Here is a 21,917-nt window from a genome sequence, read left to right as displayed (position 1 = left end):
TCGCTCCTGCGGTGGAATATGGTTTCGTTTCCTGCTCAACCGGTTCAACCCTCTCATAAAGTCAGCTGAGGCTGGATAAAATCGTTTCAAGGGGAAAATCTTTTCTCTTTTACTACTTCCCATCACATGAAAGGGAGCGATTCTTTTTTTTAAAAAAAGCATTTTCTACTTTAGCTTGACTCTCGTCTTCATTTTGATGACAAATCTAAACAGAGGAAAATCCAGAAAATACTACCAAATATGACACATTATTCTTTACACACTTGCAGCTAAATCAGACTTGTTGTAGTGCTTGATGTGAACAAGATCTCCTGCTTCTAATTAAAAAGAAAAAAACCACAACAGAGGGTTCACTAAGGAGCCCATGGGGGGCTTTAACCCCTCTGCAGTGTTTCCCTTAATTAAATGCTATTTGCCTTGCAGGGGAAAACATATACAGTAGTTGCTCATATGGTTTCTATCTCTGTGTGTGATGATTTAAACAGGAAAAACATTGCTGGGAAAGGTTACAAACACCTCCCTGTAGTTCTGCTGCAAATTTTCTTTCCTCCTCTTTACAAATCTCTTGCATTGTGTCTAGGTAAAGGTAAAGGGACTATTAGGTCCAATCGTGACCGACTCTGGGGTTGCGGCGCTCATCTCACTTTATTGGCCAAGGGAGCCGGCGTACAGCTTCCAGGTCATGTGGCCAGCATGACTAAGCCACTTCTGGTGAACCAGAGCAGCGCACGGAAATGCCGTTTACCTTCCCGCCGGAGCGGTACCTATTTATCTACTTGCTAGGTTGGCAGGAGCAGGGACTGAGCAACGGGAGCTGACCCCGTCACGGGGATTCGAACCGGCGACATTCTGATCGGCAAGTCCTAGGCTCTGTGGTTTAACCCACAGCGCCACCTGCGTCCCATTGTGTCTAAGCTGGCCTTTAATAGAAGGACTGATGTTCTGTTGTTTTCTTATGGAACAATAGTCATAGAATCACAGAATTGTAGAGCTGGGAGGAGCTTTGATCTGGATCTTGAAGACATCTGTAGATGTGAGTGATGTTTAAAATGTGGTTTGCACCTGTGGGGGGAAATAAGAGCATCACAGAAGGAAATAGTTCACAACACACTGCATGACTGTCTCTCTGTTTTGAGTCCCCATTCCGGATTTTCTCACAGACAAGTTTGCACCTCAATAAAGAGTTGCAGGCTGTGATTGGAGTCATTAGCAAACAAAACCTCTCCTTCAGCTAAGAAACATATCCATGCAGGTTAACCCTGGAAACAAATGGATTGTGAAGCCTAAGGGCTCTTATACAACATCCTTAAGGTGCAACTTCACGATGTGCACATATATCCCAACTCTCTCTTTATAAGGTGCCTTATTTTCAAGCAGGAACGCGGGTGGCACTGCGGGTTAAACCACAGAGCCTAGGACTTGCCGATCAGAAGGTCGGCAATTCGAATCCCTGTGATGGGTTGAGCTCCCGTTGCTCAGTCCCTGCTCCTGCCAACCTAGCAGTTCGAAAGCACGTCAAAGTGCAAGTAGATAAATAGGTACCACTCTGGCGGGAAGGTAAACAGCGTTTCCGTGCGCTGCTCTGGTTCACCAGAAGCGGCTTAGTCATGCTGGCCACATGACCCGGAAGCTGTACGCCGGCTCCCTCGGCCAATAAAGCGAAATGAGCGCCGCAACCCCAGAGTCGGTCATGACTGAACCTAATGGTCAGGGGTCCCTTTACCTTTACTATTTTCAAGCACCTCTCTGGTTTGGCCATCACTGAGTCACCCTGTTGCTCCATCTACACCAGCACTGTCTATTCTGACTGGCAACCTTCAAGTGAAGGTGCCAGATCTCATTTTTTATCATTTAAATATTTATTTATACTTTTCAGGTTAATACATTTCACTGATTTTCCAATCATTTTTACATTTCAAATTTGACTTCCTTCCCCCTCTTTCTGAGGTTCCTTAAATTTATTTTTAATACCTTCTGCATATCCAAATTAACTTAATTTGCTCATTTACTCATCTTCTTTCATCTTATGAAGCTGCAGATTATTACAATAACCCTGCCTATGTTTTTATCTGTTTACAATTTATCTGTAAATATTCAATAAACCATTTCCATTCTTTTATAAAAAGTTTGTTATCTTGATTTCTTATTCTTCCGGTCTGTTTCACCATTTCTTCATATTCCATACGTTTTTGTGTCCATTCTTTGCTGGGACTTCTGCTGATTTCCATTTTGGGGTGAGTAACATTCTTGTTAGGGATGCGGGTGGTGCTGTGGGTTAAACCACAGAGCCTATGACTTGCCGATCAGAAGGTCGGCGGTTCGAATCCCCATGACAGTGTGTGCTCCCGTTGCTCGGTCCCTGCTCCTGCCAACCTAGCAGTTCAAAAGCACGTCAAAGTGCAAGTAGATAAATAGGTACCGCTCCGGCGGGAAGGTAAATGCCGTTTCCGTGCGCTGCTCTGGTTCGCCAGAAGCGGCTTAGTCATGCTGGCCACATGACCCGGAAGCTGTACGCCAGCTCCCTTGGCCAATAAAGCGAGATGAGCGCCGCAACCCCAGAGTCGGTCACGACTGGACCTAATAGTCAGGGGTCCCTTTACCTTTAACATTCTTGCCGGTGAAGGTGCCAGATCTGGGACTTTTCTGCACCCTAAAGCATGGTGTTTTAGCACTGAAAAGCCACAACCCTCCTTTGTAGCTCTTCGGGGTTCAGCATCTTCATCTGGACCTCTCAGAAAACTTAAAATCTCTTAATGGCTGGCAGAGGCATCTTTAACCTTCTGCGCACCATCCTTTGCACACTCACTGGGGGAGAGGCAGCCCAACGGGTCTTAAGGATGCTCAGCATTCTATTAAACGTCTCCGTGCGTGTCTTTGCTTAGATGAATAAAGAAAAGGGCTGCCATCGGCGTACCAACACCCTTTGCTTTAGAAGGGTCTCCGGGGGTCATCCATCCCAACCCCTTGCCATCCCAGATCTGGACAGACTATAATTTCGGACAGTAAGCAGACATCTGAAGGCAGCCCTGTTAAGGGAAGCTTTTAATGTTTGATGTATTACAGTATTTTAATATTTTTTGGGAAGCCGCCCAGAGTGGGCGGGGTATAAATAAATTATTATTATTATTATCATCATCATACAGGAGGCACAGGGGTGCTTTAATGTCTCAGGGAGTTCTTTGTTTGGGGGGAGGAACCCAACCCATTAGTACAACGGAAGGAGAGGTGGTGGCCACCAGCTTCCAGGGGTGCCAACTTGAATTAAAATATTGGTGGGGGGCAGGTAAGCTTGGCCCCCACATAATCGATCACAAGACGCAGCGCGCACACATTTGAATGGCACTCGGAGGGGGGGCAGCCCCCTGGAATATTTTATGGGGGGCGCCCGAAGGGACCTTAGCCCGAAAGCGTTTGCTCCAAGCCACCTGCATGTCCGATCTGGTTGAGAGTCCTGCGTTGCGCGGGGTTGGACTAGACGACCCTCGGGTCCCCTGCCCAGTTAGCAACGATTCTCGGTCGCCCCTTGACAGCTGGTTGCAGCCGCCGGGGGAAAAAATCCTCTGCACGCGCTCAGACGCACCATCGGGGTTTTCCTTTCGCCGCGGTGGCGCGCCGAGCCCAAGGCGCACCTGCCGCGCCCGGCTGGCTCCTCCTGCTTCCTCCTCCAAGCCGGAGGCATCGCCCGCCAGGAAGCCGGATCCGTGTCGCAAACACTGCCACACACCCATCGCGCTCCGGGACAGGGTTTCCCGGCTCGGCCAAGTCACCCCCGAGGAAGAGAGGGAGGAGAAGCGGGCGCAGCCATGGAGAGCGCCGTGGGGCGCACCGTGCGCCTCCGGGCAGCTGAGGGCTGCCTCTGTCTCCTCTGGCTGCTCCTGGTGAGTTGGTTCCTCGGGTCTCCTGCCACGTGGGGTGGGCTGGTGGGTGCTCGCCTGGGGGAGAGGGGGGCAAAGTTGTTGTGCCTTCGGTTTGGGTGCCTGGCGCCCACTTCACTTCACTCCTTCTCCTTCTCCTTCTCCTTCTCCTTCTCCTTCTCCTTCTATATAATTTTTATTACATTTTCTGTTTTACAATCTAAAATACTCATTTTAAATCCTTAAGATGTCCATGACTTCCTTTCTTCTCTTTCCATGGTTCATTTTACATATCAGTGCCTTTTTTTTCGGGGGGGGGGACGCATACCCCTAAATATTTTGTGAGTCTAAGTTTGGCTTCATTGAGGGGCAGTACAGTGGTACCTCAGGTTACATACGCTTCAGGTTACAGATGCTTCAGGTTACAGACTCCGCTAACCCAGAAATAGTGCTTCAGGTTAAGAACTTTGCTTCAGGATGAGAACAGAAATTGTGCTCCAGCGGTGCGGCGGCAGCGGGAGGCCCGATTAGCTAAAGTGGTGCTTCAGGTTAAGAACAGTTTCAGGTTAAGAACAGACCTCCAGAATGAATTAAGTACTTAACCCGAGGTACCACTGTATTTCAATATGAGTAGGAAAATGAGAGTACCCCTAAACATTTTTTAACGAAAGAAACGCACTGCATATCAGACATCCCTACATGTTTTACAAAAACTATACCATTTAGTATTCCATTATTGCACCCATCAAAACTTATTTACACTGTTGAATTCATCTTAATGCTGCCAGCGGTTTCAGCTGTACACAATTATTCCCCATATATTCAATAAGCGCTTTCCAGTCTTCTCTAAGTGTACGTTCTTCTTGTTCTCTTATTCTATATGTTAAGTCTGCAAGTTGTGCATATTTCTTCTTCTTCTTCTTCTTCTTCTTCTTCTTCTTCTTCTTCTTCTTCTTCTTCTTCTTCTTCCCCTCCTTTTTGAAACCAAGATTTCATTGTACATTTCCCCCCCAAAGCCATAGCACAGCAATATAGTTGTTGTTGTTGTTTAGTCATGTCCGACTCTTCTTGCCCCCATGGACCAGAGCACGGCAGGCACTCCTGTCTTCCACTGCCACCCGCAGTTTGGTCAAACTCATGCTGGTAGCTTTGAGAACACCGTCCAGCCATCTCGTCCTCTGTCGTCCCCTTCTCCTTGTGCCCTCCATCTTTCCCAACATCAGGGTCTTTTCCAGGGAGTCTTTTCTTCTCATGAGGTGGCCAAAGTACTGGAGCCTCAGCTTCAGGATCTGTCCTTCCAGTGAGCACTCAGGGCTGATTTCCTTAAGAATGGAGAGGTTTGATCTTCTTGCAGTCCATGGGACTCTCAAGAGTCTCCTCCAGCACCATAATTCACGTGTGTATTTCTTGCAGGAATTTCCCCTGCCACAATCCCGCAGAACAGAATGTTCTTAATAACCTTCTTAGGTTTTACAAGAGAGACAGAAACATACCAAGATAAGTGTGGGTTTGGGGAAAAAAAAAAATCTTGCTTATTTCACATTCCACACCTCCTTGCCATAACCCCAATTTGCCTGGATTCACAGCTATGGAACGAAAGAAAACTCCCAAATTCTACAGCTCTAGGATTCTATATCATGTTGAGATGCCTACCTTGTAGGGCGTTGGGCTCGATGATGACCCTTGGCATCCCTTCTGACTCTTCCGTTCTCTGGCTTGCTTGCCCTTCATGGAGAGATAAAAGAGCCCATCTCAGAGGGTCGTCAGCTATGGAGCAACCATAAATTGGTAGCCTTTGCGGTGCCGCATGTCTCTTCTGTTGCTCTGTTGCTGCCGCAAGCTCACAGCTACTCCTCTGGGATAATCTGGCACGGAGTGGAAAAGATCATAGAATGAGTCATAGAATTGTAAAGTCGGAAGGGAACCCAAATTCAGCCTCCTGCAATTCAGGGAGTTGGCATCACAAGGATTCATGAGGGAAGAGGTAGTTTCAAGGAGTGCAACTCTTCTCTTTTCATAATTTCTTATCCTAGCTAATAACTTATAATTCTCTGTTTGCAGCTTACCATTACTGTGGTATCAGTTGCTATCTTCTTTCTTCTTCTAACTTGCTTCTGTGCCTTTAACAGATAGAAATTTTTCTTGACATGATGCTTATGGTGAAGAGCTTCACCTGTTACATTTCTGCCTGCTGGGCTGCTGTTAAGGAAGGGCATCAGTGGTGAAAGTTGGCAACCATAGATATTTCCTTCTCCTTTACACCTTCTTACTACAGTGGAACCTCGGGTTACAGACTCTTCAGGTTACAGACTCCGCTAACCCAGAAATAGTACCTTGGGTTAAGAACTTTGCTTCAGGATGAGAACAGAAATCGCGCGGCGGCAGTGGGAGGCCCCATTAGCTAAAGTGGTCCCTCAGGTTAAGAACAGTTTCAGGTTAAGAACGGACCTCCAGAACGAATTAAGTTCTTAACCCGAGGTACCACTGTACCAGAAATATTTATAACAAAAAAAATTCCTTCCAGTAGCACCTTAAAGACCAACTAAGTCAGTTCTTGGTATGAGCTTTCGTGTGCATGCACACGAAAGCTCATACCAAGAACTGACTTAGTTGGTCTTTAAGGTGCTACTGGAAGGAATTTTTTTTGTTTTGACTATGGCAGACCAACACGGCTACCTATCTGTAACTAGAAATATTTATGTTTCCATCTTGTAGTGTTTTTTCTTGGCATCAGTCTTTATGCAATCCTTCCTTTCCCCTTCCAAATCAACTCCTACTTTTGAGCTTTTTGGCCATTGTAATAACAGAGCAGTGGACTATCATCATCATCATCATCATCATCATCATCATTTTATTTGTATGCCGCCTTTCCATAGTTAAAACAATTCTCAAGGCGGCTTACAACATGACAAGATTTACATCATTACCAACATAACAAAAGTCATATGCAATAAATAAAACACATCAAAAAGTACACAACCAAATGGAAAACAATTTCCACATAAATCATAAAATCTAAAACTAAGAATATAGCATTAATATCAATCAGTACGTTTCCGAGCACAATTCAAAGTGTTGGTGCTGACCTTTAAAGCCCTAAACGGCCTCGGTCCTGTATACCAGAAGGAGCGTCTCCACCCCCATTTTTCTACCCAGACACTGAGGTCCAGCTCTGAGGGCCTTCTGGCGGTTCCCTCACTATGAGAAGCCAAGTTACAGGGAACCAGGCAGAGGGCCTTCTCGGTAGTGGCGCCCTCCCTGTGGAACGCCCTCCCACCAGATGTCAAAGAGAACAACAACTACCAGACTTTTAGAGGACATCTGAAGGCAGCCCAGTTTAGGGAAGCTTTTAATGTTTGATGTATTACAGTATTTTAATATTTTTTTGGAAGCCGCCCAGAGTGGCTGGGGAAGCCCAGCCAGATGGGTGGGGTATAAATAATTAATAATAATAATAATAATAATAATAATAATAATAATAATAATTCACAAGTTAAAATGACATAGATAAAAATAAATAAAAGCCATTTAAAAAACAAAAACAAAAGCAGAGCCCTCTCTGCTCAGCAGCAGCAGCAGCAGAGGCAACAGTCCTTTATGGAGCCTGTCAGGTGGAGAGAAGCAGGGCAGGGTCCTTCAGGCTCCCAGCAGCTCAGGACTAGGTGGGTCTTGGGCAGAATCCAGCAGTACATTTCTTATATTCTTAATTAAGAGAGTTAATAGACATTTTCTTGTCCGTTCAGTGGGAATGGGGTTGAAGAATAATAACTTAAAACCATGTTCGTTTAATCTCAGATGAATTCAGCCGCTCACATATTCTGTTGAAATTACCACCAATGTCTTGAATATTATGCACAGCCTATCACAAATACAGTCATGCCTCTTGTTACGTTTGCTTCAGGTCAAATCTTTTCAGGTTGCGTCCCGCGGCAACCCGGAAGTAGCGGAAAGGGTTACTTCCGGGTTTCACCGCTCACGCATGCGCAGACACTCAAAATGACGTCACACGCATGCGCGGAAGCGGCAAATCGCGACCCACGCAGACGCAGGGTGCACTCTGCTCATGGTGCGAACGGGGCTGCGGAATGGATCCCGTTCGTAACCAGAGGTACCACCATTTGGTTTACAACTCTGCAAAAATTCTAAGTGAGGAACATCTTAATGAAGATAATTAGAGCTCACTTTTGCATCAGTTGCCCTTAAATATTAAATAAGTTAACATATGGCAACTTTTTTTCCCCCTTAGAAAAGTGTGCCATCTTTTGGAAAGGACACATTGCTGACAACACCTGTCACTCCGCAGCCCAAACCTGATGTATTTTATGAAGATTTCATTCATCTGAATGTTTTGAACAAAAGAGTTCTCAACGATACTGAAATCTCCGTTGACTATTTATGCTCCGAACCTTGCACTGTTACTATAGAAGCCATAGCGTCACTGGAATTCAGAACTGCTGTGTCCGTCTATAAGGAGAGGTGGGAGAATGACCAGCATCTCCACACCACTAGAAACAGAACCGTGAACTTGAAATTTCCAAACAGCATGGTTTTCAGAGATGACTATTTCATCAGACGCTCCGTCATCGTACACACAGTGATACTATATGCATGGATTATTCACAAACAAAGAGGGATCCCCCATGGTAAACGAAAGGAAGGCTACTTGCAGGCAATTGCAAAGGACTACACTTTGCTGGAATCTGTTCCACCTTTCGAACGTCCCTACAAAGAACACCGAGTGTGTATGAAATGGAGCTTGGAATATACCTGGAGGCTGCAGGCAAACATAATGCGTTGGTGTCCCCATGAGAATGGTAAGTATTTTTCTTATGTGCAGCGGAACAGCACATTGTGTGACTGAATTTGCAACTAGCAAGGTGCTCAGCTCACCTGGTGGCGCATCTTTGAAATCTGCAGCCTGGACTCAATTGACTTTTTGCGTGTGGATTTTTCAAGCGTACGAGGAGAGAGCTTAGGGAGTAGAATTGTCTACTGGCTGATGGTGTCGCAAAGGTCCTTAACTGAGCATTTAAAGAGCCTTTTCATTACTGCTTTTCTTAGAGGGATGGGACATTTGAAAGCCTCTGAGTTGAAAGACGACAGATTGCCCTAACTGAGTACAGTCGTACCTTGGTTTTTGAACGGCTTAGTTGCCAAGCATTTTGGCTTCCGAATGATTGAAAACCAAAGTGATTGCTCCGGTTTTCAAACGTTCTTTTGGAAGCCGAACATCTGGCCGGGCTTCTGTGGCTTCTGATTGGCTGCAGGAGCTTCCTTCAGCCAATCAGAAGCTGTGCCTTGGAAGTTGAACATTTTGGAAGTCGAACAGACTTCCGGAATTGATTCTGTTTGACTCCCAAGGTATGTCTGTATCTGATCTTCCTCCTTCTCAGTTTTCTGAAGGCATCGCTCCTGCCCACATGAAATGGTTAAAGCCGAGGGCATGTATGTGACTAAACTCCCACTTGCAATATCATAGAAATTGTATATTAGTCAACGGGCCATTCATTTCCATTTTTAAACAAACCACTGTTCTCTGTTAACATCCGGACTCAAGGAACTGTGGGTTATTTAGATGATTGTATGTTTGAACAAGCTAGGATCAGACCTTGGTTTCAGATCTTGATTTGTTTTGAAACTGCATCCAGAATTAAAAGGAACTTCATCCTGGCTCTGTAAGAGGGATATGAAAGCTGCTGTGTCATTTCTCCACACTAGAAAGCACAGGTTCAAGAGTTTTTCTGCTTCCAAGAGGTTTTTTGCTTGTCTCGCCTCTTTCCCCAGGAAAACCCACTGTTTCCCGCTGGATCGGAACAAATGTTGGGGAAAACCAACTGACGTTTGTTCTGATTCAGCCGTAAACAGGGGGGGCTTTCCTGGGAGAAAGTGGCAGGACAAGAGGAAGCGCGAACAAACCCTGGTGTGCAAACAGCAGAACGATATCTCGTGGATCTCTACTTGTAAACACTACCAAGAACAAAAATTCACGTTGGAACCTAGATCCTGTAGATAATGTCACTGGAACGGTGCATAAAACTCACCTGCAGTGAAGTTCCAAGCTGAACTCATGGTGCCAAACCTATTAAACTGCCTGCCATGCGTGATCTCATTAGCAAAGATTTATGAACAATGTAGAATTATATAATTGTAATGCAGTGTGAGATTATCTGATGTGGCTCTCCCCTGCCCAGCGCTGTGCCATGCAACAATTTAGTGCAATTATACTGTTTTGTAGGTAGCAAAGAAGGCTTACAAAGGCCCATCCACATCATTCCACCAGTGCAATGTTCTGAATCAGTTGGCATTGCTGCTTTGCGATGGTCCAGCCATTGTTGCCCTCACCCTCAGTACTTCATTGCCAGAACAGTTATTTTAATAAGGTCCAGATACTGCAGCGCAGGTGGCGCTGTGGTCTAACCAGTGTTTCCCAACCTTGTGCCTCCAGATGTTTTTGGCCTACAACTCCCATCATCCCTGACCACTGGTCTTGCTAGCTAGGGATGATGGGAGTTGTAGGCCAAAAACATCTGGAGGCACAAGGTTGGGAAACACTGGTCTAAACCACAGAGCCTAGGACTTGCTGATCAGAAGGTCGGCGGTTCGAATCCCCACGACGGGGTAAGCTCCCGTTGCTCGGTCCCTGCTCCTGCCAATCCAACAGTTCGAAAGCATGCCAATGCAAGTAGATAAATAGGTACCGCTCTGGCAGGAAGGTAAAAGGCATTTTCGTGCGCTGTTCTGGTTCGCCAGAAGCGGCTTAGTCCTGCTGGCCACATGACCCGGAAGCTGTACGCCGGCTCCCTTGGCCAATAAAGTGAGATGAGCGCCGCAACCCCAGAGTCGGCCACAACTGGACCTAATGGTCAGGGGTCCCTTTACCTTTTACCTTACTGGTGTATTGGGATGCGGGTGGCACTGTGGTGTAAATCACTGAGCCTTGGGATTGCCAATTGGAAGGTTGGCAGTTCGAATCCCTGCGACGGGGTGAGCTCCCATTGTTCGGTCCCAGCTCCTGCCAACCTAGCAGTTTGAAAGCACATCAAAGTGGAAGTAGATAAGTAGGTACCGCTCTGGCAGGAAGGTAAACGGTGTTTCCGTGCACTGCTCTTGTTTCACCAGAAGTGGCTTAGTCATGCTGGCCGCGTGACCCGGATAAACTGTCAGCGGACAAACGTCAGCTCGCTTGGCCTGTAAAGCGAGATGAGCACTGCAACCCCAGAGTCGTTCGCGACTGGACTTAACTGTCAGGGGTCCTTTACCTTTTTTACTGGTGTATTATTTGGGAAATCATCTGAGACACTGAACTCAGTGGAACTTAATTCTGAGCAAACATGCATAGGATGAAGGCAAGCTGCTGTTCACTTTGTCCCAGTTTGGAATCTCAAAGTACGCAGCACACGCAGTTGCCACAGTCTTAAATAGCAGCCAGAAATCTCACGCACTACCTGCCAAATAATCTTTTCCAATACTGTAACTTATTATAAACTAGGGAGATGTTAAGATAGTCTCACCCTAACCTCAGTTATTTACAAAGCAGTTCAATTATAACCTCTGTCCCGTGTTGCAAAGTTAAGTGTTCAGCTATGCACTGGCATAGAATAGGAGTTGGTCCCTGCTCCTGCCAACCCAGCAGTTCGAAAGCACGTCAAAGTGCAAGTAGATAAATAGGTACCGCTCTGGCGGGAAGGTAAATGGGGTTTTTGTGCGCTGATCTGGTTCACCAGAAGCGGCTTAGTCATGCTGGCCATATGACCCGGAAGCTGTACGCCGGCTCCCTTGGCCAATAAAGCGAGATGAGTGCCGCAATCCCAGAGTTGGTCACAACTGGACCTAATGGCCAGGGGTCCCTTTACCTTTATAACAATAGGGCATATAGGCTTCCCCAACCTGGTGCCCTCCCAATCTTTTCGACTACAACTCCCAGCTATTTGCAGTTCCTGGCACATTAAGAATGATTGCATTTTGCAGATGTCGTTGAGATCCTCAGCTTTCCATACGCCTCCGGTGGAGAGATGACGGGAATTGTGAAGAAGTTTCAGAAATTTGAGAACAGAGAGCTTGAAATCATCAGAAAGCGCCAGAACGGTTACCCAAAGTAAGAAAATCAAAAATGCCCTTAAAAAAAATAACTGCCTTTGCTCTTTTAAAGCATGCATTCTTTTCCTTCCAGCTGTCTCCCTCTTCTGGCTGCCTTTCTGTTTGTCGGAATCCTATTTTGTCGTGGAAAATGTCATAAATTATATGGGTGTTGTGGGTTTCTTTATGCAGTTCCCCTCCCCTGAGGAAACTTCAGTCGGTTCCCTCCAGGTTTTGTACGTCACGTTCCTGATGCTACCTCCTGGTGGAGCTTGTGAGACACATGGGGGTGTAGTTATAGATATCCAATTGATAGAAAGCTTTTAATTTCTTTTAAACATTTATTAGATTTTTACCTCAGATCTTCCTCCAGAGGACCCCAGAATGCAAAACATATCAACAGTAGTACTATCTTAATACTGTACTTGAGTGTGCAGCATGTGAAAATTTATTATTCTTTTCAAATTTATTTATTTGATTTTCCACATAAAAATTTACACTCATACCACAACATATTATATAAAAACACAAATCCCACAAATCCCCTGGACTTCTCCCCTTAGTTCCAGTTACAGATAGGTAGCCGTGTTGGTCTGCCATAGTCAAAACAAAATAAAAAAAATTCCTTCCAGTAGCACCTTAAAGACCAACTAAGTTAGTTCTTGGTATGAGCTTTCGTGTGCATGCACACTTGTGTATCTGAAGAAGTGTGCATGCACACGAAAGCTCATACCAAGAACTAACTTAGTTGGTCTTTAAGGTGCTACTGGAAGGAATTTCTCCCCTTAGTGTTAAACCAGGCTTCCTCAGCTTCGGCCCTCCAGATGTTTTTGGTCTACAACTCCCATGATCCCTAGGTAGCAGGACCAGTGGTCAGGGATGATGGGAACTGTAGTCTCAAAACATCTGGAGGGCCGAAGTTGAGGAAGCCTGTGTTAAACCTTTCCTACTGCATCTTTTGTAATAATCCAAAATTTTATATCTCCATGATGTCCATAGTTCTCATTGCACTACAAGGGTTATTCCAATCCCACTAACGAATTTAACTGTTTGCAATGGTTTTTAAGATAAGTTATGAATTTCCCCCATTCCTTATTAAAGTTCTGATCTTCCTGATTTCTGATTCTTCCAGTCATTTTTTGCCATTTCTGCATAGCCCATAAACTTGATTTGCCATTCTTCTCTCGTTGGGACTTTGTCTTCTTTCCATCTCTGGGCTAATAACATCTGCACAGCCGTGGTCACATATATAAACAATCTTTTCTGTTCCCTTCAGATTTCAGCACTTAAAATTCCTAAAAGAAAAGCTTCTGGCTTTTTTGTAAAGGTTATTTTAAACATTTTTTTCAATTGATTATATATCATTTCCCAGAATGTTTTTGTTCTCTTACATGTCCACCACATATGATAAAAGGCGCCTTCTTTTTCCTTACATTTCCAACAGATATTTGTACCTGCCTTATACATTTTTGCTAACTTACTGGGAGTTAAGTACCAATGGTACATCATTTTCATATAATCTTCTTTCAATGTGCAACATGCTGTACATTTCACATCCTCTTTCCATAACTTCTCCCATGATGAAAGCTGTATACAGTGGTGCCTCGCAAGACGAAATTAATCCGTTCCGCGAGTCTCTTCGTCTAGCGGTTTTTTTGTCTTGTGAAGCAAGCCCATTGATGGCTTAGCGGATTAGCGCTATTAGCTGCTTTTAGCGACTTATCGGATAAGCAGTTAAGCGACTTATCGGCTTAGAAAAAGGGAGGGAGGGGAAAAAACCCGCAGGAACTCGCAAGACATTTTCGTCTTGCGAAGCAAGCCCATAGGAAATTCATTTTGCGAAGCACCTCCAAAACGGAAAACCCTTTCATCTAGCGGGTTTTCCGTCTTGCGAGGCATTCGTCTTGCGGGGCACCACTGTATTGTACCCAAAACCTTTCGCCTGCATGTGAAAGTTTTAGTGTGCGGCTAAATATTCACCCGAAAGTGTAATTCATAAGAATAAATGGCCTTGCTGGACGACCAGACCAAAGATTCATCCAGCCCAGCATTTTGCTTCCAAGAGTGGTCAGCCTCTGGCAAGCTCACAAACAGGATGCAAAGATAGCCAGTGAATTGCAGAGCCAATCGTCAGTGTTAAATGCACCCCTGGGAGTTGCTATTGAGGCAGGTATGGAATTTTGAGGGTAGTCCAACATATTAAGAAAACGCTTAAAAAAACACAACCAACTACCATAGCTATCAAATTCTGTATTCTGAAAGGTACCGGATATTTACACTACTGTGCCTGTAACTTTTTGTGTACATTCTTTCCTTCCTGCAATCTCTACAAGCTGCACCTTTATTTGCCCTGCGACACATTTGCAGAACTTGCTCAGTCTCATGGACCGATGACGATGCTGGACTCTGAAAAGGAATTGCCCCTCAGGAAGGCATGGCTAAGCGGCAAAGGATGTTGAAACACACTTCTTCCTCATTGGACCACAGTGATAAATCTGCCCAGTTTGAGATTTCCTCCATCCCCAATCACCTCCTGACAAAAGGAGAGAGAAACAGTCAGTTTGGCGTTAAGGGGCAGGAATAATTTTTTTTTTAAAGTCCTTAAAAATTCACCGGGAAAATTTTGACCCACCCAGACATAACTGAGCAAATGTTCCGTAAGAGGGTTCTAATCTTCATGAGTCAAGATTTTGTATTTTGGCATAACCCATAGCCTGTGTGTTAAACTGTTTTTGTTTTTACTTTAATGCTGTTACAAATTGAAAATGAACAAAGCCAAAGTGTGTCTATGTATGTGAGTATGTATACATGAATAAGTGGGAAATAGTTGCAGTTGAAATCTGCTTTAAAATACCGTATTGGCCCAGATATAAGCCACACTCTTTTTTTCCAAATTCCGACTGTGAAAAGTTAAATCGTGGCTTAAATTCGCGACCTTACAAAAATTAACTTTGACGGTATCGCTGCTGAAACAGACATACGGTAAAACGGAACAGGTGTGAGTGGAAGGAGAGATCCTGAAGCTGAGGCTCCAATACTTTGGCCACCTAATGAGAAGAGAAGACTCCCTGGAAAAGACCCTGATGTTGGGAAAGATGGAGGGCACAAGGAGAAGGGGACAACAGAGGATGAGATGGTTGGACAGTGTTCTCGAAGCTCATGAGAGTTTGGTCAAACTGCAGGAGGCAGTGGAAGACAGGAGTGCCTGGCGTGCTCTGGTCCATGGGGGCACGAAGAGTCGGACACGACTAAACAACTAAAAAACAACATACATATACTACTTTAATAGGGGTTGTCTAAAGTGGCTCCTCTTCCGCCCCCCCTTACTTGCCAGCATAAAATTGTGCTATTTCCACACCGAAGACCAATGACCTGAATAATGTTAAAGTTGTCTTTGTTGCCAATATTCTGTTTCTCATCAGATTTTTTGTTTGTACAGCTTTACTTTTTCAGTCTGGCTTTATTTACTCCGTTACTGCAAAAAACCATTGTGTGGAATACTGTATTTCATTGATTCTGAGGAAATGTACAGTACTCCTGCTGTGTTTCTAACGAATGAAGGTAAGTTGGAGGGGGGCCCTCCAGACAGAAATAATAATAATAATAATAATAATAATAATAATAATAATATGTCACCTTCTCTTGTTCAAGGCAACCCAAAGCAACAACCAAGTTTAATTTGTAATGCCTTCTCTCAAGTAAATTTAATTCACATTATTATTCAAAATCCTCCCTAGCCTTCAAAGAAGGGTGGTCAAATGGATGGAAAAGGGAGCAAAGAGGGCCATAGGATTGTATGGGGATGGGGGGAAAGTATGCGCAAAAGAGGCATTTGATTCTATGGTCCCCCTGCCCCTCCGAGCGCTCACACTAATGTAGAGAGTGGAAAACACAAGGCTCTTGCGTTAGACAGACTAGGGAGATTGAACTGGCAATGGCTGGGTGAATATTCAAGTCCAGTGGTAGCCTGGGTTACATACGCTTCAGGTTACAAACTCCACTAACCCAGAAATAGTACCTCGGGTTAAGAACTTTGCTTCAGGATGAGAACAGAAATCGTGCTCCGGCTGCGCGGCGGCAGCGGGAGGCCCCATTAGCTAAAGTGGTGCTTCACGTTAAGAACAGTTTCAGGTTAACGAACGAATTAAGTACTTTACCCGAGGTACCACTGTACTGCTTTAGTCAAAACACACAAAGGAGGAAGTCTGCACTGTCAAAGGAGAGCCTGTGTCCTACTTTTGCTACAACTAGCCTCTAGACCCATGGTTCCCAACATAGGGCACACACCCCACAGGGGGGCTGTTTGACTTTTAAGGGGGGCAATTTGAGAATGAGTTATTAACAGTTAATGGCCTTTTAGGCTTCGTCCAGGCATGCGGGTGGCGCTGTGGGTTAAACCTAGGGCTTGCCGATCAGAAGGTCGGCGGTTTGAATCCCAGCAACGGGGTGAGCTCCCGTTGCTCGGTCCCTGCTCCTGCCCCCCTAGCAGTTCGAAAGCACCTCAAAGTGCAAGTAGATAAATAGGTACCGCTCTGGCGGGAAGGTAAACAGTGTTTCTGTGCACTGCTCTGGTTCGCCAGAAGCGGCTCAGTCATGCTGGCCACTTGACCCGGAAGCTGTACGCTGGCTCCCTCGACCAATAAAGCGAGATGAGTGCCACACCCCAGAGTCGTGAATGGACCTAATGGTCAGGGGTCCATTTACCTTTACCTAGGCTTCCTCCACATGAATTGGAGTTCACTTTTTGAATAATAGGAATTATATGTCACGGGGGGGGGGGGGGAGCATGCACCAGGATTGCTTAGGTGGAGCATGGCAAAAAAAATATATGTTGGGAACCACTGCTCTAGACTTAAGCTAGGACCCTATTCTCTGGGAAGCCTAATTTTGTGAAGGATGGCAACAGATCTTTAATAGAATTTTTACCAAGCTAAAATTCTTTACTGGGTGGGGAATCATGACATTAAAGAGGTATAAAACTGATACAGGACTGCAATATAGATATGCAGAAACACTCAGCTAGGCAACTTTTATCAGGTGCTTAATCAGTGTCTTTGGGACACGCAGTCTTCACAGAAGTGTGTGTTGTTGCCACTGAGCTCATGCCAAGGCATCCTTTGTGTGAAGAAACTCACTCTTGTCGGTAGCCTTTGTGCGGGCACCCCAAAGCACACAAGACTGAAAAATGTTTACTGATTAGTTGGGTGGAAATTGTGTACATTTAAAAACGCTGGTAGCATTAAGATAACTTTAGCAGCATAAATAAGATTTGATGGTGTAATAATGGATTACCGAATGGTTTAGTTCATGTAAAATACGCAGGGATGTATGGTTTGCAAAATGAACCATGGAAAGGGAAGAACGGAAGTCATTGATGTAAGGTTGTCTAAATGAATACAGTGGTGCCCCGCAAGACGAATGCCTCGCAAGACGAAAAACCCGCTAGACGAAAGGGTTTTCCGTTTTCGAGGCGCTTTGCAAGACGAATTTCCCTATGGGCTTGCTTCGCAAGATGAAAACGTATCGCGAGTCTTGCGATTTTTTTCCGCTTCCCCCCTTTTTCTAAGCCGCTAAGCCGCTAATAGCCACTAATAGCCGCTAAGCCGCTAATAGCCGCTAAGCCGCTAATTGCGCTAAGCCGCTAAGCCGCTAATAGGGTTGCTTCGCAAGACGAAAAAACCGCTAGAACTCGCGGAATGGATTCTTTTCGTCTTGCGAGGCACCACTGTATCTTGAAATGTAAATTAGAAAAAAATTAATAAAAGCTATAGAAAGAAGAAGCTCACTCTTTTAAGCGGCCTCTGTGCGGCCACCCCAAAGCACACAACTGTAGCTGCTCAAAAATGGCAGCCAGTTGCGTGTGTACAACCGATGCAAAAGTACCATGTCACTGAAATTATCTTTTGTATGAACCCCCGTTCTTTCCTGAGGCAGTTATGTAGGGACCACCTTGTGTGAAGTGACCCTAGGCAGTTTTAGACCCAATGAATATTCTGGAAACACTTGGTGACTTTGACATTGTGGAAGCAAAGCAGGTGTTAAACGTGATCGATCAAGTCAATATATTTGCGGCCTTTGCATAACTGACAAGGTTCTTGCCCTGGGATTTGTTTTTCAGGTGACGTTCATATCCAGATCCATCTTCTCAAAGGGGGAGATGTGGCGGTGAAGACGACCTTCAGCCTTCCTCTGAAACAGTGGCTTCGACTTGATCTCTCCATTAGCGGCGGGCAGGTATCTATGTCGCCTCGGCTGCCCTCGCGTAGCTGAGCGTGAGGAGAATGTGTTTAGGGCTTGCAAGTGGCTGCGAATGGAAATGCTCAAATAGCCTTGTCAGAATTGTAAGGACAATCAACATATTTGCGTGTTCAGACCCAGAGACCTCATCCCTAAATAAATTCACACATGACTCAAATTTTAGTTTTGGTTTTTGGCAGACTTTAGGCCACAGCTTTATTGATTACAGAGAGTGAGTGGTTGCATAGGCTCTGGTTCGACTAGCTCCCTGCACCCTTGCAGGCAATGCTGACCCAGGGAACCAGCATAGGTCAGCCTAGGGTGAACACCTGGGAAGACGAAAAGCTGGGAACAGACTATGTTCACCACCCAGATGCCCTCCTGGACTCAGGCACGGGCACAACCCTCTCTCAGGGCTTGACCAAACTATCGAGTCCCTGGATTCCTTTAATGGAATACCCTTCACATAGGGATGGCGAGACTGCTCTCCCATCCCTATCACCTGAACCAGAGCCTATCCGCAACCTTACAAGTTGTGACGATTTGCTACGCAGCAGGCAAAATCCAAATGGCACCAGCCAATCAGCCAAGTGGGAAAAATTCCTGCTGTGCTGGGCTGGTTTGGTGACTGAAGGCTGACTTGGCTCTTACCTTGATTTTATATTAGGTCTGCCTTCGGCTTTATGCTGATGTTTTCAGCCCTTAGGTTTGTTAAGATGTGGGTTCATCCATATATAAAAGGTAAAGGGACCCCTGACCATTAGGTCCAGTCGTGACCAACTCTGGAGTTGTTGTGCTCATCTTGCTTTATTGGTCAAGGGAGCCGGCATACAGCTTCCGGGTCATGTGGCCAGCATGACTAAGCCGCTTCTGGCGAACCAGAGCAACGCATGGAAACTCCGTTTACCTTCCCGCCAGAGTGGTACCTATTTATCTACTTGCACTTTGACGTGCTTTCGAACTGCTAGGTTGGCAGGAGCAGGGACTGAGCAACGGGAGCTCGCCCCGTCACGGGGATTCGAACCACCAACCTTCTGATCGGCAAGTCCTAGGCTCTGTGGTTTAACCCACAGCGCCACCCGCGCCCCTCATCCATATATAAAGATAGTGAACTCTTGTGGTTCAGCTGACCATCCTGGCAAGACTTCGGTGCATTTTGCAAGCTGTGATGAAATAAACCTATTTTCCATTGGTTCACATGTATGTTTTCAAAACTAAAATTTAATTTATTTTTGTTTTAGATAGAAATTACCAGTGTTGGAAAGAATCTGAAAATTCATCAGCATCAAACTTTTATGTAAGACTAACTTGCCCTCCATTCTAACAAGTAGTGTGTATTCTTTTCTTTCTTTCTTTTTTAAAAAAAGATTAAAATTTTACAATCACATATCGAACATACAACATAAAGACAAAACCTCCTCCTCTCCTTTGTGAGTCCTATTGTTAATCAATTCTTCCCGCCCTGTGGAACGCCCTCCCATCAGATGTCAAGGAAATGAACAACTATCTGACTCTTAGAAGACATCTGAAGGCAGCCCTGTTTAGGGAAGTTTTTAATGTTTGAAGTTTTATTCTGTTTTTAATGCTCTGTTGAAAGCTGCCCAGAGTGGCTGGGAAAACGCAGCCAGGTGGGCGAGGTATAAATAATAAATTATTATTATTATTATTATTATTATTATTATTATTATTATTATGGCACCTTTCCAGATTTCTTTTTTTAAAAAAGCTTCTGTTGAATGATGTCAAACTGGATTTCTCATCACAATGCAGGGGCCTTTAGAGAGAACACTCTGCTTGTGTCACTGTAAGCCTCCAAACCATCTTGTTTAAAATATATTCCAGACTATTCCACGACAGAGTCCTCTGCCTGCCCAGGAAATCAGAGGTTTTATTTGCTTCAGAATGTTTCAAAACATTGACTTTTCTAGTTTTAGGGAGGATTTCTATTTCGATGACACTTCCGGTTACTTGGCTATTGGAGGCAGCGGCTATTCATCAAGTATTGAAGGATACTTTGGTCCAGTGAAATACTATCGTCTTAATGGCCTAGAGACCAGAAAGGTGAGTGAACAGAAGGTAACAAATATGTCAATATGGATCTAGAGTTACCTGTGCCTGCCGTTGACATTCATTTCCAATGCAGTACTGTAACTTGGGTGGGCTATCGGTTATGAACTCATATTCGCTGTTCCTTCCTCCTAGAGTTGTTTTGTGGCCACGATGCAGGACTATTAAAGGCAAAGGCCACTGCTGCAAAGGACTGTGCCCTTTTCCTTGTCCTGTTAGAAATCTGTAGGTTTAAAACTTGACTTGACACCTAGCAATGGAAGGGAATTTTGCTAAAGCTTCGCCACTCCAACAAGCACAGAACAGGAAAAACCTGACTTATCTAAATCCAATTAAATCCAATGCTACCTAGTGCCTAAACCATCTGGCAACCAAAAGTACAACAACAACAACAATTTATTATTTATACCCTGCCCATCTGGCTGGGTTTCCCCAGCCACTCTGGGCAACTTCCAACAAAATATTAAAATAAAATAGTCTGTCAGCCATTAAAAGCTTCCCTACACAGGGCTGCCTTCAGATGTCTTCTAAAAGTCTGGTAGTTGTTTTTCTCTTTGACATCTGGTGGGAGGGCGTTCCACAGGGCAGGTGCCACTACCGAGAAGGCCCTCTGCCTGGTTCCCTGTAACTTGGCTTTTCATAGTGAGGGAACCGCCAGAAGGCCCTCAGAGCTGGACCTCAGTGTCCAGGCGGAACAATGGGGGGTGGAGACACTCCTTCAGGTATACTGGACCGAGGCCGTTTAGGGCTTTAAAGGTCAGCACCAACACTTTGAACTGTGCCCAGAAATGTACTGGGAGCCAATGTAGATCTTTCAAGACCGGTGTTATGTGATCTCGGCGGCCGCTCCCAGTCACCAGTCTAGCTGCCGCATTCTGGATTAGTTGTAGTTTCCGAGTCACCTTCAAAGGTAGCCCTACATAGAGCGCATTGTAGTAGACTAAGCAAGAGATAACTAGAGCATGCACCACTCTGGCGACACAGTCTGCAGTCAGATAGGGTCTCAACCTACGTACCAGATGAAGCTGGTAAACAGCTGCCCTGGACACACAATTGACCTGCGCCTCCATGGACAGCTGCAAGTCCAAAATGACTCCCAGGCTGCACACCTGGTCCTTCAGGGGCACTCCATTCAGGACCAGGGAGTCCTCCACACCTGCCCACCTCCTGTCCTCCAAAAACAGTACTTTTGTCCTGTCAGGATTCAACCTCAATCTGTTAGCCGCCATCCATCCTCCAACCGCCTCCAGACACTCACACAGGACCTTCACCGCCTTCACTGGTTCTGATTTGAAAGAGAGGTAGAGCTGGGTATCATCCGCATATTGATGGAAACCAGCCCAAACCCCCTGATGATCTCTCCCAGCGGCTGCATGTAAATGTTGAAAAGCATGGGGGAGAGGACAGAACCCTGAGGTACCCCACAAGTGAGACCCCAGGAGTCTGAACACTCATCCCACCCACCACATGTTTTATTTAAATAAACTAGATATATATAGATAGATATATAGATATATATATGATATCAAAGTTATGATACTGTTACGATGGAACCATATAAGCTTTTTTAAAATAAAAAAGTTGATGAAGTTTATATTATTCTTAAGTATACTAATAATTTATTAAAATAAGAAAAATATGTAACTAAATGACAGAATCCACACAGACAGTCTGATGACCAGT

General features: G+C 45.0%; 1 protein-coding gene across 1 annotated transcript in view; it reads left to right on the top strand.

The window, feature by feature from the left end:
- The first annotated feature begins 3,676 nt into the window (after positions 1-3,676).
- Positions 3,677-21,917, top strand: part of SEL1L3 (SEL1L family member 3) — a 52,393-nt gene continuing 34,152 nt past the window's right edge. Inside the window, exons 1-7 of the mRNA XM_083754896.1 lie at positions 3,677-3,878; positions 8,101-8,668; positions 11,823-11,949; positions 15,370-15,491; positions 18,049-18,164; positions 19,409-19,464; positions 20,096-20,228. Coding sequence (XP_083611022.1) covers positions 3,804-3,878; positions 8,101-8,668; positions 11,823-11,949; positions 15,370-15,491; positions 18,049-18,164; positions 19,409-19,464; positions 20,096-20,228 — 1,197 coding nt within the window. The 5' untranslated portion in view covers positions 3,677-3,803. The remainder of the gene's footprint in view (positions 3,879-8,100; positions 8,669-11,822; positions 11,950-15,369; positions 15,492-18,048; positions 18,165-19,408; positions 19,465-20,095; positions 20,229-21,917) is intronic.

Source organism: Podarcis gaigeae (genome assembly GCF_964106915.1).
Source record: "Podarcis gaigeae genome assembly, chromosome: 9".
Taxonomy (NCBI): domain Eukaryota; kingdom Metazoa; phylum Chordata; class Lepidosauria; order Squamata; family Lacertidae; genus Podarcis; species Podarcis gaigeae.
The sequence above is the reverse complement of the archived record's forward strand: the minus strand, read 5'-3'. Positions and strand labels throughout refer to the sequence as shown.